At 40.5% G+C, this 21,227-nt stretch overlaps 1 protein-coding gene across 3 annotated transcripts in view; it reads right to left on the bottom strand.

Moving 5' to 3' along the window:
- grin2bb (glutamate receptor, ionotropic, N-methyl D-aspartate 2B, genome duplicate b) overlaps positions 1-21,227 on the bottom strand; it is a 109,140-nt gene that overhangs the window by 27,606 nt on the left and 60,307 nt on the right. For all 3 annotated transcript variants that reach the window (XM_061065160.1, XM_061065162.1, XM_061065163.1), the window contains exons 4-8: positions 20,859-21,002; positions 18,663-18,933; positions 14,993-15,185; positions 743-857; positions 332-537 (exon numbers count right to left, since the gene is read on the bottom strand). In XM_061065160.1, coding sequence (XP_060921143.1) covers positions 332-537; positions 743-857; positions 14,993-15,185; positions 18,663-18,933; positions 20,859-21,002 — 929 coding nt within the window. The remainder of the gene's footprint in view (positions 1-331; positions 538-742; positions 858-14,992; positions 15,186-18,662; positions 18,934-20,858; positions 21,003-21,227) is intronic.

The following is a 21,227-nucleotide window of genomic DNA, read 5'->3' as shown; positions in this document are numbered from 1 at the left end:
ACATGCATGGTTCCTTTATTTTTTTCTGTCTGCTGACATCGGCACATTCTGCATTATATTCTGCTAAACGAGCGACGCAGCGGGTTGTTGGTGTTTTTTATTTATGGCTTCAGGTGATTTGTTGTGTGGAACAAATCACCTGAACTTCATTCACAAGGTTACATAGTCTACAAGAGGAACTTTAAATAATTCATGTTTTCAGATATATAGACATTTCAATCAATATACCTCACTCAGATCCATGAAGAAGTTTTCTTTTAGCACTTGACTCTGCAATGTTTTGTCTTGATTCACATTGGACACTGGTCCAAATCCAACTCTTATCCCTCACCTGAGTTTGAGCTGTTTGCGACACGGCACAGTGTTCCTCATACAGGTCCCACTGAGCGGGTCCACGTCCTCCACGATGACAAACGGGGCCTCCTCCAGAGTCACGATGGACAGGTGGTCCTCGTGCTCCTCGTCCGTCGAGTACAGCTCAAAGCGCGGCCACACGTGGTATCTCATCGTCAGAGAGCCTCTCTCCCACTTGCCAACCTGCATGAGCGAGCGGGAGGAGGGCTGAGTGATACAAAGGCTATGGTAACAGGTGCTTCAAGTGGCAGGGAGACACTGACAGAGGGTGACAAGTGACACATACATCGCAAGAGGAAGGAAAATACAAACCAGGGGGGAAAAAAGAGAAGGCAGAAGACAGATTAGAGGAAAACGAGGAGAGAGGAAAAAAAGAGCTTCTATTCACCCTGTCCCATTGTCGATCCTTGTCCAGAAGGATGATGACAAGTTTGGGGAACATCTGGTGACCCTCTTCACTGAACGAAAGGTTTCGGCCTTCAAATGTCACATTCATGAGGTACCTGAGAACGAGAGGGCGAGCTTCAATTAAAAACATAAAGATCACACTGAAGAATTCAGATTTTCTTTTTTCTTACCGACACCTATGGATTACAAAAATGTTTCAACAACCCCAAGATTGTGAAGAGTTTTACACTTTTGTAACTAGTGACACAGAGGCTCAAAGATGAACATGAACACGACATCGACATATTAAGATCCTATGAAAAATAACTTTACAGTATTTTATTGTGAGCGAACTCCGTGTTTCTCCTGTAGCTTCCTCAGGTTCACCCAGCATGCCATGTTCGCTCACAATAAAATACAGTTAACTTATTTTCAGTATGCCACAGAGTTCTGTTTTATTTTTCATGGTATGTTCCTGCATCCTCGCGTATCTGAGAACGTTTAGGCTGCGCACGGGGTTCCCTGTTATTATCATCCACATTATTGTGGTTATGTGTTAGCAAACGGTTGCTCATTTAACCATGCAGAGGACACACTATGCATTTCATTAAAGCCATATTTCGAGGTTTCCAAACAGATTTAAATCCCAAATTCTCTCTTCTTTCAGCTTCGAGGCTCTCCTCCAACTCCTGAGGGAGATATCAGGCTCTTAATGCTTCGAAATGCTCCACTATGTTAACCAGCTAGCTGCTAACTCCGTCTGTCTTCTGTTTTTTTTTTTTATTTCTGTGCACATAGTGTTCAGTGCAGCAGCTTTTTTTTTTTTTTTTTTTGCCGCTGTAAATAAGGTCCATAAAAGCAGTGATCTCACCGAGACAGTCAAGTTGGGAAATCAAAGAACTGAACAGCAGAAAGGCATCGAAGCTCTCCGTCGAGCTGCAGAGTGCAGTGACAACTCTCTCTGCTTTATCATGGTAACACTTTGCACATAAAACACTGACAGCACAGCTTTATAGTAATGATATAATATAAGAGGTGTAACAGTTCTGCAGGGCCATCACTGTATAATGTCAGAGGCTGATGAGTTTTTCTTCAGAGGTCATACAGATTTAATAGTCCCCGTTTAAAACTGAGGGTTGAAGAGAAGCGCCGGCATGAACTCAAAGACGCCAATTAAGAAATATTTTAAAACGTCTTGAACGTGAAATATTGAGCCAAAATATTTCAATCACAAAGCGTAACCGACTGCTGTTTTGTAATGACTCAGCGCTGTCAGATATTCATTTCAAATAGTCGGCAGTGAAATATTAATACGGTTTGAAATGTGTCAGCACAAGGTTCATAAAAGAATAACTCGTGATTTTTTTAAATATCTGACACACATTCCCTTCATGAACTTGCTTTATCATAGGCATTCATTGATTGTGTTTTTGTTCGGCCTTTAGAGTCTGATTGTGCAGCTCTGAAGTGACCTGCAGGAGGAACTCAGACTAAAATAGACTCTTCTCTGATATCCTGTCTGTGAAATGTTTAAAAAGCAAATATTGTTTTTTCATTAGCTGCTTTCTCTGCTTTGTTCTTGCAGTCTGATTAAAACTTTTCACAGCACTTAATTTTTTAAAATTGTTTTTATTGTTTTTTGTGCCTTCACTACTTTTATGACTAATATCATAAACAGTGGATCGAGTGTTGTTTTTCATGTATTTTTTATACACAACCTACTGCATAATGAGTGAACACAGTAGTAGATGAGCCTGTGCCCAGTGAGCCTTGTTTTTGCACGGAGACTGAAGAACGTTGCTGAAATTTTCCGATACTTTTTGATACCACATGTTTGAAAACAGAACTATATCAGTGATTTTACTTAATTAAAGCATCCAAAAGTACAAAAGCTTTACAAAAACTTCTGATCTTCAGTCATATTGAAGCTAAAAGCTGCAAAAGCAAAAGAGAGTGGACACCGGCTGAGTGTTTGTCTGCATCTTTTTGGTGATTAAAAACAAAAAATAACTCAATATTTGGTGCTTAGGACTTCTACTTTTGTTGCTGGGGAATCCAAATAGACGTTGGTATTGTTTGATATTTGCTAGCGTTGTATCATAGTAAAAAAAAAAACAATCTTGTTTTCTGTATCCTAGTGACTGTTTCACTCTGCCTCAAGTAGCGCAAAGTGAGTGATGTGTTTTCCGTTTAATTGAGCAGGTTAAAGATACTGAAGATATAGTCCCTGAGCGCATGTTCCCCGCTGTTTTGTCTGACTCAGACTGAACGTGCCGCAGTGCAGCGCGTGCACAGACACACACACACACACACATCCGCTAAATGAGCAGTGTGTGTTACGTGTTCAAAGTTCATATGAGAAAAACACACAAAAAAGATTACAGAAAAGATTTCTGAGCATTTACAGCAAACCTGTTACGTCAGAAAGATTTCTATTATGTTACTGAAGTGATGCAGCTTTTCACATGACAGTCTGTTCTCAGTTTTTTAAAGCACTCTCTTGATAAAACGGTAAAGTCATGTTTATCAAACTGCTTGTAATATTATTAATGGAATATTAACAATAAGTATAAAGTGAAGAGAAGTTAGGATGTGACACATTTTAAGGATTCATGGAGATGCATTTTGGTTTGTAGTGTTGTTAAAATGTTCAGTTTGAGTCATAGCTCACTGAGGAGGAGAAAAGTACATCATAAATACAGTATATACTTTTTTTTCCTGATCCAAAAAACAATCCAATCTGTGACAAAAAAATGTGTGATCAGATCTGAACCGTGAGATTTGTGATGTGTTGCACCACTAATGAAGAGGCTGTGAGGATGGAAGAAAGAGTGGAGGAGAGCAAAAAAGAAACCGAGGAGTGACGGCTGGAAGAGAGAGAGAGAGAGTGTGTTAACCTCCCGTGTGGAAACACATCAGCATATATGTGTCAACAAGTGTAGAGCAGCGGCAGATTAACTGGAATCATCTCTCTCTTCTCTCCGCCACCTCCTTCCCTCGCTCTTCCCTGTCCTGAACTGTGGGCTGCCATCACCATGGAGACGCTCAGCCTCTGAAACAATCCACCAGAGAAATAAATATCTCGTCTGAATGCAAGGAGTTAGGGGCCGTGTGTGTGTGTGTGTGTGTGTGTGTGTGTGTGTGTGTGTGTGTGTGTTTGTGCGGGCCTTCCAAAGAAGGTGGCGTTCACATTTTACACACGATCGTCTCCAAACAAGCCACACGTGTGAAAAAGGACAATAAGTCTATTCACAAGTGAATAAAAAAACAGCAGACAACAGATGAGCAACGGGCATGATATTTATCGCAAGTACCTCCTACTGGAACATTCAGTACTTGTATCTGTAATGTCTTTAACTATATTTATATCCCACCTCACACACACACACACACACACACACACACACACACACACACACACACACACACACACACACACACACACACACACACACACACACACACACACACACACACACAGAGGCTACATGCTTCGAGTAAGTCAATAATATGACTCAAGCCTCCATGAAATGCCTATTGCTGCATTCGGGCTAGAAGTGCTATAATTCCGGTGTAACACGGGATTAGCTTCCTGAACATAATCTCATTTTGAACAGAGAGCCCAAAGATCGAGGCGGCGTGGGCGGAGGCTCGGGAGGTCCAACTTGTTGCCGCCCTGACGCCCCAGCAAACCCCTTGTGACCAGTAGCAGCCTGTGTGTGAATGTGAGTGACGTGTGTACATTCACACACTTTATTTTTTTTTAATGTTATAAAACAAAACATAGGGACGCAGGGCGGCTCTCGACGCTAGTGTAATGTCACGTAATGTGTTGCCATGGCTCCCACAACTACAGCAATTTTTCATGCAATCAGCTGCGTTGCCATGGGAACAGTAATCTCACCCAAGAGAGCCTGGTTAAAAGAGAGAGAGAGAGAGAGAGCTAAAGCAGTATTTTTTTCTGTCCAAACCTGAGTGTTTAGCCACTTTCCCCTCATGCTGTCAGATCAATGTCTCCATTTCACCTCCGAGCGGCTCGTCCAATCACACATCAATACGACTCATCCGCCCGTGCATTAACCTGCACCTTTACAAAGAGCGCTCCATGCTGTGAGTTTACAGCTCTGTTTATCATTCTGTATGCCTGTTTCTGTGGAAGTAGCTTTTATGTGCCGTTTGATCCCCCTCATGTCAGAATCCCCCTCTGACTCTGCTGAGAGAAGAAGAAAAAAATGATATAAATAAATAAAACTACTGGGATGAGCTACTAACAGAACCTCATGTGGCTTCATCACAGCCATATGCAGCGCTTGTGTGCGCCTTGCTCACCAACTGTTCCCCGACTAATCACTGGCTGTGAGGGGAATTTATTTTTTTTAGTTACAGAGACACTGAATCATCAATGGCATGGACACAATCCCTCTTTTTTTTTTCAACCTAAATCTCTTCAAACGTATTCCAGAACCAAGTGATGTGACTTTCTTTTATCTCCGAGTGAAGCTGAACAGGGTCACAAATTCTCTGTCACTGCAATGCAGGGATGCTAAAATATATATCCCTGCTGTGAGAGAAAGAGTCTGTCGTGCACGCACACACACAAGCACACACACAAGCACACACACACATGTACATACTGTATCAGGTTTGGGTGGATGAGTCATAATCTGGGATGAGTGCAGAAGACCTGCCTCTGAAGAGTTACCCATTTCTGATGAAATGTGTACTACACATTACAAAAGCTGTAGGCAGGAAGCAGAGGCTGTGTGAGGAGACTGAGCGATATGTGCGGCTATAGAAGATGGTAAATAAGGTGAGGTTGAGTACATGTGGTGCAAGAGCTGTGCCTGTCAGGGTGCACTCCAGAACAAATTAGACAGGGCAGCAGTGCTTTTCACTGCAAGCTGCAAAGCAAAGCAGCACGTTTACATGCGAATGAAAATGTGCAGCATTAAAGGTCGTGCAGTTCAGATAAAGCCAAACACCACCAGGCAAAACTTTCTGTATTTCACAGTTTTCTGAACATTTCTCAAGTTAAGTCCATGGCGGCATGTTCCCACATTGAGTAAATATCAATCAATCAATTTATTTGTATAGCTCCAATTCATAAAAAATCTTACCTCTAGACACTTTACAAAAGAGCAGGTTAAATAACTTACTCAAAAGTAAGAGTGGAAGGAAAAAACTTCCTTAAAGAGGCAGAAACCTCGAGCAGAAGCAGACTCACGATGAACAGCAATCTGCTGAAACTGAGCTCGGCTTGACAAAAGGAAAAATGGGATAGAGGGGAGATACAGGAAGGAGGATAAGGACAACCAGAGCAACTAGCAAGGGTTTGCCCAGAGCTGAAGCCACGGGGTTAATTAATAGTGAAATATTAGACTTAAGAAAAAAGCCCTATGGAAAAAAAAACCCATCATAAAAAGGTTTAATAGCTACAATCATTTCAGTTTACAGCAGTTATTAGACAATTAACTTCAACTGTTCATTTAAAGACAGAAGAGGACAAAACAAACACAAACCATAAAACCACAGCGACTGAACAAGAGTTTGGAAAATGACCTGATTTGAATAACTATTGTCATGTCTTTGTAAAGGACACGGCCTTGTACGACTTTAAGTCCTGTTACAAAGAGTTACCTTTTATCTTAACATTACATTGTTTGTATTTTCTATGGTGGGCTGAAAAGCTGTCCTGCTGCCCGAGGAGTCTAGGCATCAGAAAAATGAAGTTAAAATATGTGTTTTAATCTTTGTTTTTTATAATTTGAGTTTTTGTTTTATAATAATGTTTGTACTAGGGCCCGAATGATATGGGGTTTTTGGGTCTAATACTGATATGAGGTGGAGAAAATAATCCGATTCCGATATATTTGGCGATATCTTTCTTAGATCCATCTTCAATCTGTAGAGATTCATAAATATAGATATTGGCCGGGTATTATCTGCTGGCCTTAATCAGTCTTCCTCTAGTTTGTACTTGTATATTTTGACCAAATGAAATGATATTTATATCTATGAAAGAAACTTAGACTGATTGGAACTGATGATCAAAGCTCATGTTTGTGAAGATCTAGTTGTCATAATGTGGGAGTAAAATCAAACTGAAATGAAGTTCCTTGGAAGTGAGCCTCAAAAAGACAAATATGCAGAATTTGTATAAGACGCCCTGTTGGAAACGATGAACTGGTAACAGGTCTTGCTTAGTAATTCTATGATCAGGGGGAATTTTGGCATCTCTTGCAAATTTCACATTTTTAGATTAAGTTTGATAAGAATCAGATTTTCTGCCAGTAAGTTTGATGAAATCTGCAGACCACTGCCAATTCGAAGGGTCCAGAAGTGGCAACAAACAAAATCGTCAATGCACGATGAATATTGATTTAAGTATTTCACTTTAATTTCTAAAGAAATTGGAAGGACAAAAATGTCAAACAACATCTAATATTTCTGTTAATTTACGGACTCATTAATTGGCGGTACCGCTCTGACAGCATAGATTCACAGACACAGTGCGATGTGGACTACACATAAGAAAAGATGTAACACTCTGAATCTCTTTGAGCTTCTGTCTTTAATAAGAGAGTCCACAGGAGCTTCATGTGATCTGAGCCCACCAGGAACCCTGGGGAGCAGGAGACATCAGACAGCTACCTGTGGAGACTGCAGAGAGGGAGCAGTGTGTCAGAGGGAGACTCTGTCATTTAAAATGTGAACGGGAGCTTAACAAGCGAGGACGCTGACCTTCCATCGTCTGCAAACCTCAAACATGATGTGCACTTTACTCTAACACTCGTCGGTAATCTCAGAACTCATTTAGATTCCTGTTCAACACGATTAGTAAGCAAATGACAAGGATGTGTCCTTTACATCACTGTCAATACAAAAATATTTCTACAGAGACGCCTTCATGGTCAAAAAGCTTTTCAGACATTTCTTTCATGATCACATTTCTATTTGTGGCTATTTGAAAAGGCATACTTCAACATAAGATGAAAACTCAGACAAGTACGTTTCTCCTGACTGACCGCAGCTGATGGACGATTACTGTCGATTGAATTGGACTCACTATCATCTTATCCCTTGTCTTATAACAACATTTGAGGCTTCTCACTGAGGCGATAAAGACGGGCTGTACAGAGGTGTTAGAAACAAACTGGGACCCAACGGTCTTAAGTATGTTTAATCTAGAAATGCAAAAAAAACTTGTGTGTCTGGCAGTCCATCTAACTATTTCTTTTTGAGAAATTAAATCATTTTAAGGCCCACTTCCACTCTGCTGCATCACTTGTTGCATGGCCAGAGTCTTCCACAGTCTGAAGCTATCTGGCTCCTTTCACAAGGAGCTGAAAAAGGTTGTTTGATACCGTTAGCAATAGGCTCCTCTCCCCAATGTCTTCTCGTGGACAAAGTCCAACAATTAGTCAGGCGGTGACATTCATAGATTCTCAGGGAACAGCTTTGATATTTATTTGGTTAGATACTTTTTCAAATCCAGTTCACTTTTTCTGTTTTGACCAGTGTTGCCAAAACCATTTTCTAAATCAGTAACATAATGCTCCATTGATTTCTGCCCAACTACTTCTCTTGCTTCCTTTAAAAGAAGAATGTGCAACTTTTTCATCCAGTAGATGTCGTCCTTGAGCACAAGCACGAAACCAAAACAATCTGCAGTTTGGCGACACCTCCTCTATTCTGATGCCTCCGCTCTCCTCCAGCGACACACACCTCCAACTCCACAAGAAGGAGTTTAGTGCAAGCGGCGAGCTACAATTGCCTGTGGACTGCATTGTTGTGTTAGCTTGAAGTTTCACATTGCATACAAATGTAAAGGGAATGGAGCAAAACGAATGTTCAGGCAACAAATTGTCTTTCTGAATGATAACCAAGTTTATCATTTTGTTTAGTTTTTTTTAATGAGATCAAGTGGTAGATGGACTTTGCACTTTTCTCTGGTGGAGTCGGACTTGTAGTACGGTAATGTAGCAGCTATTTAAGATTTAGTCTCAGTTTTTTCAGATGAAATGCTTCATTCATTGTGCTCTCAATTTCTCCGTCACATTTGATGATTTAGAATGGATCAAAACTTTGAATAAACTCTTTGACATATCTCCTTTCTAAGAGAAATCAAGGCTTTGACAAGGAGCGGCAAAATGGCAAAGCTCAAGTATTCAACTGACATAATTCCAGTGGCTTGTTGAGGCTTGGTCACCGACATGCACAGAGAGAGAGTCATCAGTTAAAAGTAGAAAATGAGAAGTCGTATTACTGAAGCACTTGTTGCAGATATGTGATCTTATTTTGGTTTGGCTTATATTTTGAATGTTTGTACTGTCTTCAGCTGAGAATACTTTACTCGCTGATTGAGTTGAACCCTGCTTTTATTTTGAAATAAAGAAGGAACTTCTGGTAGATGGAAGGTCACGACGTTAACTTAACCATAGGAACTCGTTAAGGATGAAAAACAGCTCAAAGGAACAGTAACAAAGTGAAATGTGTGATGTCATCAGGGGGATATTACTTCGGACTCGAGCTGTTCAGAAATGTTTAAAGTGAAGTAAGACGTTCAAAGACGCAGCTGTGTCGCTCTTTTCCGTCACTGTGACTACAGGGAGACACGGAGGAGGCTTCACTACAGTATCGAGTATGAATATTTTCATTATATTAGAAGTAAATATGCTTTTGTAATTTTTTAGTTTGCTGAAGGGGTTGCAATATTTCATTTTGAATAAGTTACATTGTTAAAAATGACTGCAGCGTTCAGTCGTCCGTACATGTTTGTATCCAGTTAAGTTGGATTAGACTGAAACACCAACAGTTCAGTTTGTGAGGTGCATGCAGCCGTTTACAGGGTTTTACTTTATCACAGTGTTGGTCAGTCTGTGGGCTCGACTCCCGTTGTGTAGAAACAAAAAGACTGAAGTGAGATGAACAGACTGAGAATGTTTTCTTATTTGACAAACAGTTCTTGATTAAGTTTAATTTTGTGGACATAAAAAGTGAAATGGCTATATTTGTGTAGGAATTCTCAGCATATCGTAAAATGTTTAAAATCACAATAATATCGTATTGTGTGGCCACTGGTGATTCCCACCCCTAATCGTAGGTGCTCCCATAGCATGCCAGTTAATGAAAATGAATGCTTTAACTTCAGACCTTAATCAATCAATCAATCAATCAATCAATCAATTTGTATTTGTATAGCATCAACTCATAACAAGTGTTATCTTGAGAGCAGTGTTTCCCCTACCATTATATTGGGGGGGCGGCCCGCCCCCCCGGAGGTTAAGTAAAAAAAATAAAAAAGATTTTAAAGACTTTTTGTGACTTTATTTTAGGGATATGATAGTGGATAGAGTTGGAAATCAGGGAAAGAAGTCATTTAAGGATACCTTTCCGATAGAAAAGGACATCTGTCATTAAAAGTAACGCATGAACACCAAGATTCCTTTGTGTTGTCGTGTCGCCATGTCGGCTTGTCCCCACCACCCCCAACGCTGTAAACCTAGGGGAAACACTGTTGAGAGACTTTACAAAAAGCAGGTAAAAAGACCTTACTTATTGCTATATTACAAAGACCCTGCCTATCCATCATGAGCACTTTAGCATCTGGAAAGATCCAGTCTACTGACACCATCCAAAAACCTGTAAAATATGGTAATTTGATAAATATATATATATATATATATATATATATACACATATATATGGGGACTGAACCTTTTTTCATACATATATATATAAAAGGGAACAACAGTTTGTTAGTGAGGAAGAAAACACTCTCTGACAGGCGGTGGAGCAGAGCCATGACTGCTCTCTTGTTAAACATCTGAGTTTCATTTAAGTGCTTTTCAGGGAGAGCGGCTCATTGTCAAAGCATCACAGAGCAAAAAGGAAATGGAAGAGAGCCGTGAAAAGGAATGATTCAGATACAAAAAGTGAGGCATCGACAAGGCCCAGAACTGACCCTGGAGTAAAAGAGGTTTACAAAAAAAAAAAAAAAAAAAAACTAAACTGAGTGACACGGCATGCAGCGGAAACAGATGTGTGAATTTCTGACCCACTTCCATTCCAAAAAGCGCAGCATGAAAAGAGACAGTCATTTGTACTCTAGATGCCCAGAAGCACAATGAAATGCCTCGCTTGCCTTCTAATAAACAGAGCCGGGATTTATTAGACAGACAGTTGTATTGTGCCCATTAAGGAATGCAATAATACTGCTCTTCTGCTGTGAGAAAAACTACTTTAAAAAGGTGAAATCGGATGAGCTCGCCCCGCCCCCCATGAGAGGGTCAAACGGCCTGAAGAGAAGACGCTTTCCTCCTGGAGGCCCACAGACATAAAGAGAAAAGTCACTACACGATAGTAAACGGCTGTTACATCATGTCTAGCAGTGCAGCTTTTTATATCAGCAGAGGGACTTCAGGGGGAATTTGAATGCAGGCATACATTCACACCAACACTTACAAAAGAAAATCTGTCTTTCCTGCAATGTCCAACCACAAATAAGCCCCTTAGCGCCTCATCCAAAACCACTTGCAGCACATTTTGTCATTACCCCAGTATTCCTGTCCTCACTGTCTGGCAGGAAACAGCGGACCTGGCCTCTGGAGCTCTGCGTGTGTGGATGTTTGCTTATTTGTGTTGTGAGCGTGCGAGTGCTTGCGGTGTGAGGAAGTATTTATGTATACATTTTTATGTGTATGTGTGTTTTTGTGTGTGTGTGTGCCAAAGAAGGTCAAGCAGCCCCTAAACAAATTTGAGAGCGTGACTCACAGGGGCCTCCCATCCCCGTCCATCAGCGCTGACAGGAAGGCATGCTCATTCTGCATGCACTCAGCCCACTGGGGCCCTGAAGCTATACAGGACCATGCAGAGACGTATGGCCTTATTATTGCTTCTGTCTCATGGGGTGTAAGGATGGAATAGGTGGAATCATGTGTGTCAATGTGCATGTGTGTGCGTGTGTGTGTGTGTGTGTGTGTGTGTGTGTGTGTGTGTGTGTGTGTGTGCCTATTTCAATCCTCTCGGGGTCACCACAAAAATCCAACAATCCCAAAAACTCAGTCAAATGGAGAGAAATTGAATGACTGCTGGTATAAAATACTCCACCTCTCTCTCTCTCTCTCTCTCTCACACACACACACACACACACACACACACACACACACACACACACAGCAGAGCAGCATCCCAGGTGAGTGTCTGAAGGCTGATTGAGAGCTAACCCTGTGTCACATAGTGGCCCTTGGGGACCGAAATATTCATGGCCGTGTCGTTATTGTTATCTGAGTCCTGTTGGTGGCGGCATCCTGGATGGCACGCACAACCGCCCCTGATATCAAAAACACACAAACAGGCGTACAATCCAAGACCAACATTTAAAGTAATACATCAACCTCGACCCGGAGAGGAATGCAGCGGAGGCAGGGGAGGGGGGCAGAAAGTTTCCGTATTTCTTTGCATTCCTTAAAACAAACTGAAGGTAAAAGTCTAAACAAAAAGAGAGAAAAACGGTTAAATACTTGTGGGAAAAGAGATGAGAGGACGGCAGGTGCATAGTTTTTAAAAGGCTGCAATACATTTCATGAAGAATGGCACCAGCTAATTTGAAGCTTTCATTAGATTAAGCCCTAAAGAGCAGTTAAATGTCATGCTTTGACAGCACACGTGTGTATGTGTGTGTGTTTCTGATTGCACTCTTGTTCTTTGCCTCCTGTTTTCATTAATCCTCTTGTCCCCGAGCGCTCAATTAGCTGAGGAATCTCTGATCAATTTGAACAGTAAAAGCATGCCCTATGAAGTTAAATGGGGATTAATTATTGAACAGGAATACTCCAGCTTGTTCTGTAATTTGCCCCCCAAAAAGAAGCAAAGCAAGCCGGGTCAGAGGCAAAGTAAAGGAAGACTGTTTTCATTTAATGATGGCTGTGGGTTAAGCTAAAGATAAGACGCTGTGTTGTAGGAGTCTGAGTTCAGCTTGTGTTTTATGTTTTTATTTAATAATTGAACAAACTCTAGTTCTCCTGAGGGAAAAGTCTGCCTGACTGCTGATTTGTGTACTCCGTGTAGTAATGCATGTCTTTTGGAGCACATTTATTAGATTTATTGAGGTATTTTCATCTACGCTCTTAGAAACTAAAAACAGAACTTTTTTTTTTTTTTTTTTCTGTTATTTTACCAGCTATTGTTTGTCAATGTGACTCATAATAAAAACAAAATGTAATCTGCTCATGTTCAGACCCATGTTTTTGCACTGTGTATGAGGCCAGGCTGATTATGGGAACAAAAATAATTGTAAACCCTATAAAACTACGTGAACATGGTTCATTGTTTTTTTTATCTGACGTACTTTTGTTAAAGATATTTCATGGTACTCCAACTCAAAGCAATATTTTATCAACACAGATTGTTTTGATAAATAATAAATGGACTTGTAAAGCGCTTTGCTAGTCTTTGCTAGACTCCTCAAAGCACTTTTACACCGCGGGTGACACCTACCCATTACCCCCCCTTCACACACTGATGGCAGAGGTTGATATGTAAGTGACCATCAGAAGTAACTAATCCCATTCACACACATTCATACTCATACACATTCAACAACTTGGGGTAAAGTGTCTCGCCCATCGGACACATCGGACATGTAGCTGCAGGAGCTGGGGATCGAACCCTCGACCTTCCGGTTAGAGGACGACAGACTCTACCAGCTGAGCCACACCCCCTTTATTTTGAAGGGTAATCAATGGCCCAATCCAAAGTCTTTAACCCTCACTTAACTGACCCCTGAGGCCCCCGGTCACATACAGTAGATGCTGTTGCTGCATTATCAAGCTTTTCATTCTGGCGGTGCACATACACTGATAACAAAGCAGTAAGAAGTGATTTCTAATACAATGTGTCCTTGATTTCACCCTGTAGTTCACAAACATGGGGCTGATTAACATTCATTTTGGGTCTGCTGAAATGGCCGCTGAGTCAATATTAGCTGTAGCCATCTCATGTAAGATAAACTCGTAAAGCGGTGGTTAAAATCTCTACTGCAGACACTTTAATGTTTTTATTTTAAACAAGAACTCTGCAAGTGTCTTCAAAATAATTTGATTTAATCAACCAGCTGCAAATGAGTAGTAGTGTTGTTGTTGTTGCTGTGCTGAATTAAAGCAGTATTATTCTTTTCACACAGTGCTGATGATGATCTCTTGTGTATTATAAAGAATAAGAAATAAATATCTAATTGAAATATTTATTCCAACATCAACATCTGATTATAGTACGCTGTGCATAAAAGAGACATACCTGAGCAAGAAAGACATAGTTTGGATTCATGTGTTATTCATCCTCTTCACAAACAGTATGCTTCACTTAGTTTGAAGGAGGTTTGTGACCCTGTATAAACCAGCTCTCTCAGAACACTCCGTTTTGGTGTGTGTGTCTCTTTAAATGTAATGACCCCCCCCCCCCCCCCCCCCCCTGAGTTTTCCCAGTAGATATCACTCCTCTGTAGAGAGAATAAAAATGGCAGACCTGCACAAAACTTTTGTTCTAGGCTGGGGGTGGAGATACCAGGGGAGGGTAGCATATTTGTTTTACCAGAATCCCACTGTGATGTCACAAGGAGAGCAAATTTGAAACAGAGCATTCCTCTCTGTGTTGTAAGACTTATGCAGACCACAAACAAAGGACTGGATGGATTTATTTCACATTTTGTGGGTCAGTAGACTCTCAGGTTACCCAAATATATGTTCAAAAACACTGTACAAGTGGATTTTACATAATATGTCCCCTTTAAAATTCTGACACTACAACGTAATTAATAAGAGTTTGTACGAAACATGTAACCTAACTTTTAAATTTAGCGAGTTGACCCCATTGCCTTTGGAAATGACACTAAGTTCAACTTTATCAAGTTAGCTATTCTGACTGGCAAGAAAGACTCACACTTTTTAAGCTCCTGTGAGGAGATTTTAGCTGGTTATGGAGCAGACTGAATTGAGTACTGATGCCTGAATATGACCTAAAAAAGCAAACAACATGATTGACAAGATAGATTTTTTTATATTTTGTCATTTTAAATAACTGAAATCTCTGCTGCAGGGAAGTGTTAGAAGAAGTTATTTATGCACACTGCAGAAACAGCCTATTTTCAAAACTTTTTTCTGCAGCAGAGATTCCGAGTGAAAGTGACATGTTTGATCCCAGGTTGAAACACAGAGCCTTCACATGAACACCCGTCCGCCCAGCATTGACTCACTTCAGGATTTCTTTGGAGTGGCCGGTGTTGGAGCCCTTTTTGTCGGGTGTCCCGAGGCAGCTTGACTTCTGCAGGGTGTGTGGCCCCCGGTCCAGCATCATGGTGGAGGTCGCCGTGGCAATGACAGCCACTGCATCACGTACCCTGGCCTCGATGTTGTAGTCCCATTCGTCATATGACACAGATATGAGCCCTATGAGAGAGAGAGAGAGAGAGAGATGGAGTGAGGTGAGAAGTAGGGATCTATTTCCATGATTGGGAAGGAAGAAGTACAAGAAATACGCAGAAAGGTGAAAAAGGAAGGAGATATAGACAGAAAATGTGAGAAGGAGAGGAACGACCAAAATAGACATGCAGAGGCAGAGTGCAATGAAAAATATCCAAAGGGTGGAAAGATACACAGAAATGAAAGCAATTTAGTAGAAGCTGGAAAGTGGTTTTACACAGAATGTGCAATCACTCCTACAATCTTTAAGTTTGCTCAAGAGGGGAGGTATTTACTCTGCTACTCACGAAACAGATTATTATTATTCACACCTTAACTATTATTAAGGCTCAAAACATTCGACATGAGGGACTGCTTGATATCAGATATCAGCGTGCATTTCTTACACCAATAAACAACTGTGTTTTCAGGTCATTTTCAGAGCCTTGTTTAAATGATATTTTCACTTGTGCAAACTGCAGCAGGTTTCTTTCTTTTAAAGGTGAACCTTCACTTTCTTCAGCTGTTGATGCCGTTTCAATTTTTCATTTCCTGCATACACAAGAGTGAAACCATAGAAGTGAATTCTTCAAATAAACTGCTTCAAACACGAATAGAGATCAACTGCAAAATGACAAAGTGCTCTCTCTTCTCCCTGACCTGATTCCCTGGAGAGATATAGATAGATCCAGAGGATCAAGAGGAAGAATCCCAGACAACTGTTCGGACTGAAATGCAGAATACATAGCTAAAGCTTTGCAGTCTACATTTCTATCTTATTTATGCGGGTAATTAAGAAATGAGTTGAAATAAAATGATCATTTTTGACAAAATTATCTCCACAACAACAGATAAACTCCCGAGGTTAGCATGAATCAGTAGGCATACAGCACTGACTGGCACAATGTACTGCAAACACACACCAGGAGAACATTTGCATATGCAAACATGCCCATCTGTCACTTGTGCCCACATTTCAGTACAAAGTTTTGATGAAACCTTTGCATAACTTGAAACACAGAGTTCTGTCATACAGAGTTCAGTGTTTTTCTTACAGACATTGAACCAGCGTGCTCTGATTGCATGAGTTTGGTGCATCTGGTTTAACATGTGGCCTCTATATGAAAAAGAGATATGGTCAGTAAATCACAGCAAGCAAAAAATGGAGAAAAGATCTGAAATAGTGTTGAATCAATGGTATTATACACTGCTATATTGACTGATTATTTAATCAAGGGTAATATCTTCTAAAGTGTTCACAGTTATGTTATGATATATGATATGAGATTAGACTTAACATTTTTACTTGTATGAATACTTAAACTAAGGAGCCTATCAATGCTGAGTGCCAATTAAGATTTCCGCCCTTTCTTTTCCCGTGATCAGAATCTGTGAACGTCACTGCATGAACCTTATTGGAATAACTCATCTTGAGGGGAACCCAAGGTAGTGGATTACTATGGCTCTAAAACCTAAGTAGCAAGCCTGCAGACACTGAGGGCCTGATTTACTAAGATCCCGTGTAAAAACATTTTGAACGTTTGGTTGGTGCACGCTTTGCGGTTGATCAACTACGAAAAATTGCGTAAATGATCAAAGGTGCAAAGATTTTGGAGGTGGTAGAATTTAAATGAGGATTTTGGGTGTTTTACTGGTTCATGCCATGGAGAGACGCTCTGGGAGAGAGACGCACAACCTGTGAAAGAGTGAATCCCCCGTTACAAATGTAATGTTGGCAAAAAGAGGGAAATAGGCCATCATAAAGTCAATGTTATTTCTTCTTTAGGCTATGGATTCTGTGAAAATCAATTTTTTTTTTTTTGGGCTACAAATAGGCCCCATCAAATGTAATTTTAATCATGGTGCTATTCTTCGTTAAAGATTATTGAATGGGCATAAAAACATAATTGCATGTCATTCATTTTCTTGTCATTCCAAACATGTTTACATGTGTGGTAAAAACACGTTCTTTACGCCTTCTTTCATTGTGCCTTTGTCTCCTCGCCACAGCAGCCATGCGTAACACTTGGTACCTGGATTAGCATCTTCCTTTCGAAGAAGAAAAAAAAAAAAAAAACAGACACTGTCACATTCACCGCAATTATTTCCAGGCTTGGTAACTCACAATGCGTGTACTAAATTAACTTATTTGCATTTTCTCCTCCCAGTATGTTGCACACCAGGGCAGAAACGCTACATATGACATATCCATTAAGGCAAACGTACTAAATGGACAATGCGTGTTGTCTTTCACATTTCAAATAACCAATCCTTAGTGCACGCTGCGAGTAGATCAGCCACTTATCAAGCTTATAAGATAATCCTTTATTGATCCCCAGTGGGGAAATTCAAGCTTTATACACGTTTTGTCCACATACAAACCTTTAGTGAATCAGGTCCTAAGTGTGTGTTACACACAGTAGAAACTCTGACATTAAGATTATTTCACTTAAGGGAAATGACGGTAAAGTAGGGTAGAGAGGTGGAATCAAATACAAAAAGGGTCCCTGACTAGCCAGAGGGGCTCAAACCTCCAGAAACTATTGAGATATAATTCTGAGTGAAAAGAACAACTACTGTGAAGAAATCAGGGCATCTTTGGCATCAGCCACCTAACCACCAACATTTTTTTTAAATATTTCATGTGCCCTGGGTTGGATGTTCAAGACAGAATATTTAGATATCTTTACAGTTAAAACAGTAGGACGGCCACAGTATTATAATTCATTAAACTGGAGAAAGTATCATTTAATTTATGATAAAAAGCCTTATAACTAATTTGACAATGGTGACCTCACATTTAAAATTTGGCAAGTAGCTCTCGATGAGCTATTGCCGAACCACGTTCTTTATCTCTGGTTTAATATTGTGAGCATAGAACATCTTGATTTATACCCCGCTGCTCTGAGGCCAGTTTCAAAAGGGTATTTTAGACCAGTCTTTATTGTGCAGCCTTAAATTTTCTATTTTGTCAGCATGACTTAAGTTTGATAGTTTCACAGAAATAAAGACTAACTAAATGTTATCCATCCTTCCCCCCAGGTGTACTATGGACCTGCTGCAGTCTTTCCATTAAAACACTTGGGACACGAGCTGACCTGCTGCCCTGATTCAAGAATCCACATTTGTGGTTTACCAATCTCTGATCCCATTAGCTATCAGTCTGATGATGAAATAACCTCTGAGAGCAAAAACTGAGTCATGAGGCTTCCGATTATTCAGAGAAAGAAATAGTGATTTCCTAACGAGGCTTTTTTTCCCACATGTTTATCAATGTTTACAGCACGACTGGGTAATTGAGACACAAAGCTGAGTTAAGGTCCAGAGACTACAGATAGAAATGGATTGTAAAATGCACCAAAATGCAAATGGCTGTTAACAGGGATGTGCATAGTTAAAAGGTAAAAAGAAAACCCACAGTCAAAGTGTGCGTATATTAAACTGGACCCTGGTGATTGTGTGTACCTGGAGGGAAGACATCGGGAACATTGTCTGCGTCTCCCGCCACCAGTGAGGGAACGATCCAGGTGAAGCCGTAACCCGTGAGGCCCACAGAATGGGCCACCTCAAAGATAATGCTGGCCTCCTCCTTTGTGCAATAGAGCAGAATAACCGGGCTCTGTAGTTTCTTCAGCTGATTCTGGATCTTGGAGTCTCCATCATCCACTGACATGTCCAATAGGAGGACTTCTTGTAGCTCCCAGCCCACAAAGCTGTTATCGATGGTGCTGCGGACCTACATAGGAAAGGACAGAGGGATGTGATTTTTAAAAAAAAAGAGTAGGCTGCACACATACAGGGGAGTTTTTAAGGAGAGAAATACTGGAACAAAACTGACTGAGATGTCTCTCCTCCAGCTCCCAGATAGCAAAACTGTTCTTTCTGAACACATCCTCTGGGAGAAGGATGCAGTGGTCCATTTTTTTTTTTTAGATGCAAAAGAGCAAGATTAGGTAATCTCTTTTCCCAAATCTCCCGGCTATATCTGCAAACACGCACGGAGGAAACTCGCAGGAAAACTGTGTCTATTTTAATGTGTTATCTGTACAACTGTATTCTGTAAATGGATTAGAAATGGGTTTTTTTTTTTGGGGGGGGGGGGGGGATTAAGGCAACCTTTTGAAAAAATGCCATTTAGATGAAATAGTGTTGTTGTTGTTTTTAGGGGCTCAAGGTAATGGTCCCTTGGTGGAATAAATGCAACAAGCTGTAACAGATTTTTATGGGTTTTATATCCCATAAAAACAATCATTTGCTTCTGTATTGAAATAGGAAAAGGAAACCTTAAATCCTTTAAACTAAGTGCTCCTAACTGCCTTAAGATATATGGTAAATGGACTTGAGCTTGTATAGTGCTTTTCTAGTCTTTTGACTACTCAAAGCACTTTTACACACTGCATGTCACACCTACACATTCACACCCATTCACATGCTTTTGGCAGTGTGTATTAACTATCACATCAGTATTAACTAATCCCATTCATACGCCGTCGATGAAGCAATTTGGGGTTAAGTGTCTTGCCCAAGGACACATCGGACATGTAGCTGCAGGAGCTGGGGATCGAGATGACGACTGAGCCTCCCCAATATACTGTATACCAGTACCAGTATATGATACCAGTGGAAAGTGGCTGCACAAATATAGACTACATGATGCTTTTCTCACTGATAAGTTTATTGGGGCTTTGAGTTTGTTATCAACATATTTTCATTTTATATTTTCAGATAAACAGTACGGCTGGGACAGGTGATAATAGACGAGATGCTGTACAATAAACACAAAGCACATCTGACCACTCTGATAAGTTCACTAAATATCCTCATCCATAACATCCATTTAGATTATTAATGCTGTTGTTTTTTTTAGTCTTAACCAGTTTGATATTTTAACTTTATTCAAAAGTAAAAGACACCACCATTTCTGCAATAATATTAAGAAGTATAATTAACTGACTTTCAAACACGTTTTATTCTTTTCAGATGTGTGTGTGATGTTCAAAGTCACTCAGGATCTCATACCATCCCCTTTAAAGAGTCTGTTCTCAGCCCTGGAGATACGGAGGCGGATGAAGACTCACTGAGGGGCTGCATTCAAAGAGGCATGTTCGGCCAATCTGCTTTTCCATTACAGCAATCAGAAAAGGGAACTCTCTACCCACTTATATCAGAGCGTGCCAGACCTCGTCATTTTTTCCTTTTTCAAAAGATAGAAATGATGGCTTGAAACTAGACGCATAATGATGTCCCCAGAAATAGCTGCTGCTGTAAGGATAATTCCATCCATTGTAAATAGACCCACCTGAGTAAAGATGAAATAAACAGTAGAATAATAAGACATACATTGTGTCCAAGTCCTGCAAAACAATGTGAATGGTACTCGGTCTGACCTTCTACAATGGCTCCCCAAAGGACAAAAGTAATAATATCTAATGTGCCGGGGTCCCAGAGAGGGAAGAAGTCTTCTGCTATTAGCTTAATAAGTTATAATAAGTATCCTGCTGCTACTGGAGTCAAAAGAAGACATTTATCTTTACAGAAAATATTCCTTGCATGTATAAAGGCAGGGAAATTGTCTTGGTGGTGATAAACACACACATACTGCTACATGTCCAAAGATAAACTGCTTCACATCGTCACTGAAGTGTCTGAGTGTTCATTTACCTTGTTGACAAAGTCTTGGTAGCCCGGGTAATACGAGGTGACAATGGAGAAGATGTACCAGTCATACTCCTCCATGATGTTCAACATGACGGAGGCCTGCTGCTCGATGGACGGGCCAAACTGGAAAAACATGGAGTGGTCGTCCTGGAAACCAGAGACACGGAGCCAATCAGCAAACAAGGTCATGAGTCATACAGCATGAGCGAGAACTGGAAGGTAGGCCAGAGATGATTATGGAGCGTGTCCAGCAACTGCAAGCCTCAGGAGCAAATATAGTCCTGTTTATAGACTTCAAGTGTGCCTTCTCTGCTTATGCTCTACTAAACAAAAACAAGATGGCATAGTTTCCAATCTTTCTACCTTATTTAA

The sequence above is a fragment of the Labrus mixtus genome, chromosome 2 (genome assembly GCF_963584025.1).
Source record: "Labrus mixtus chromosome 2, fLabMix1.1, whole genome shotgun sequence".
NCBI lineage: Eukaryota > Metazoa > Chordata > Actinopteri > Labriformes > Labridae > Labrus > Labrus mixtus.
This window is presented reverse-complemented; position numbering and strand designations above follow the sequence as displayed.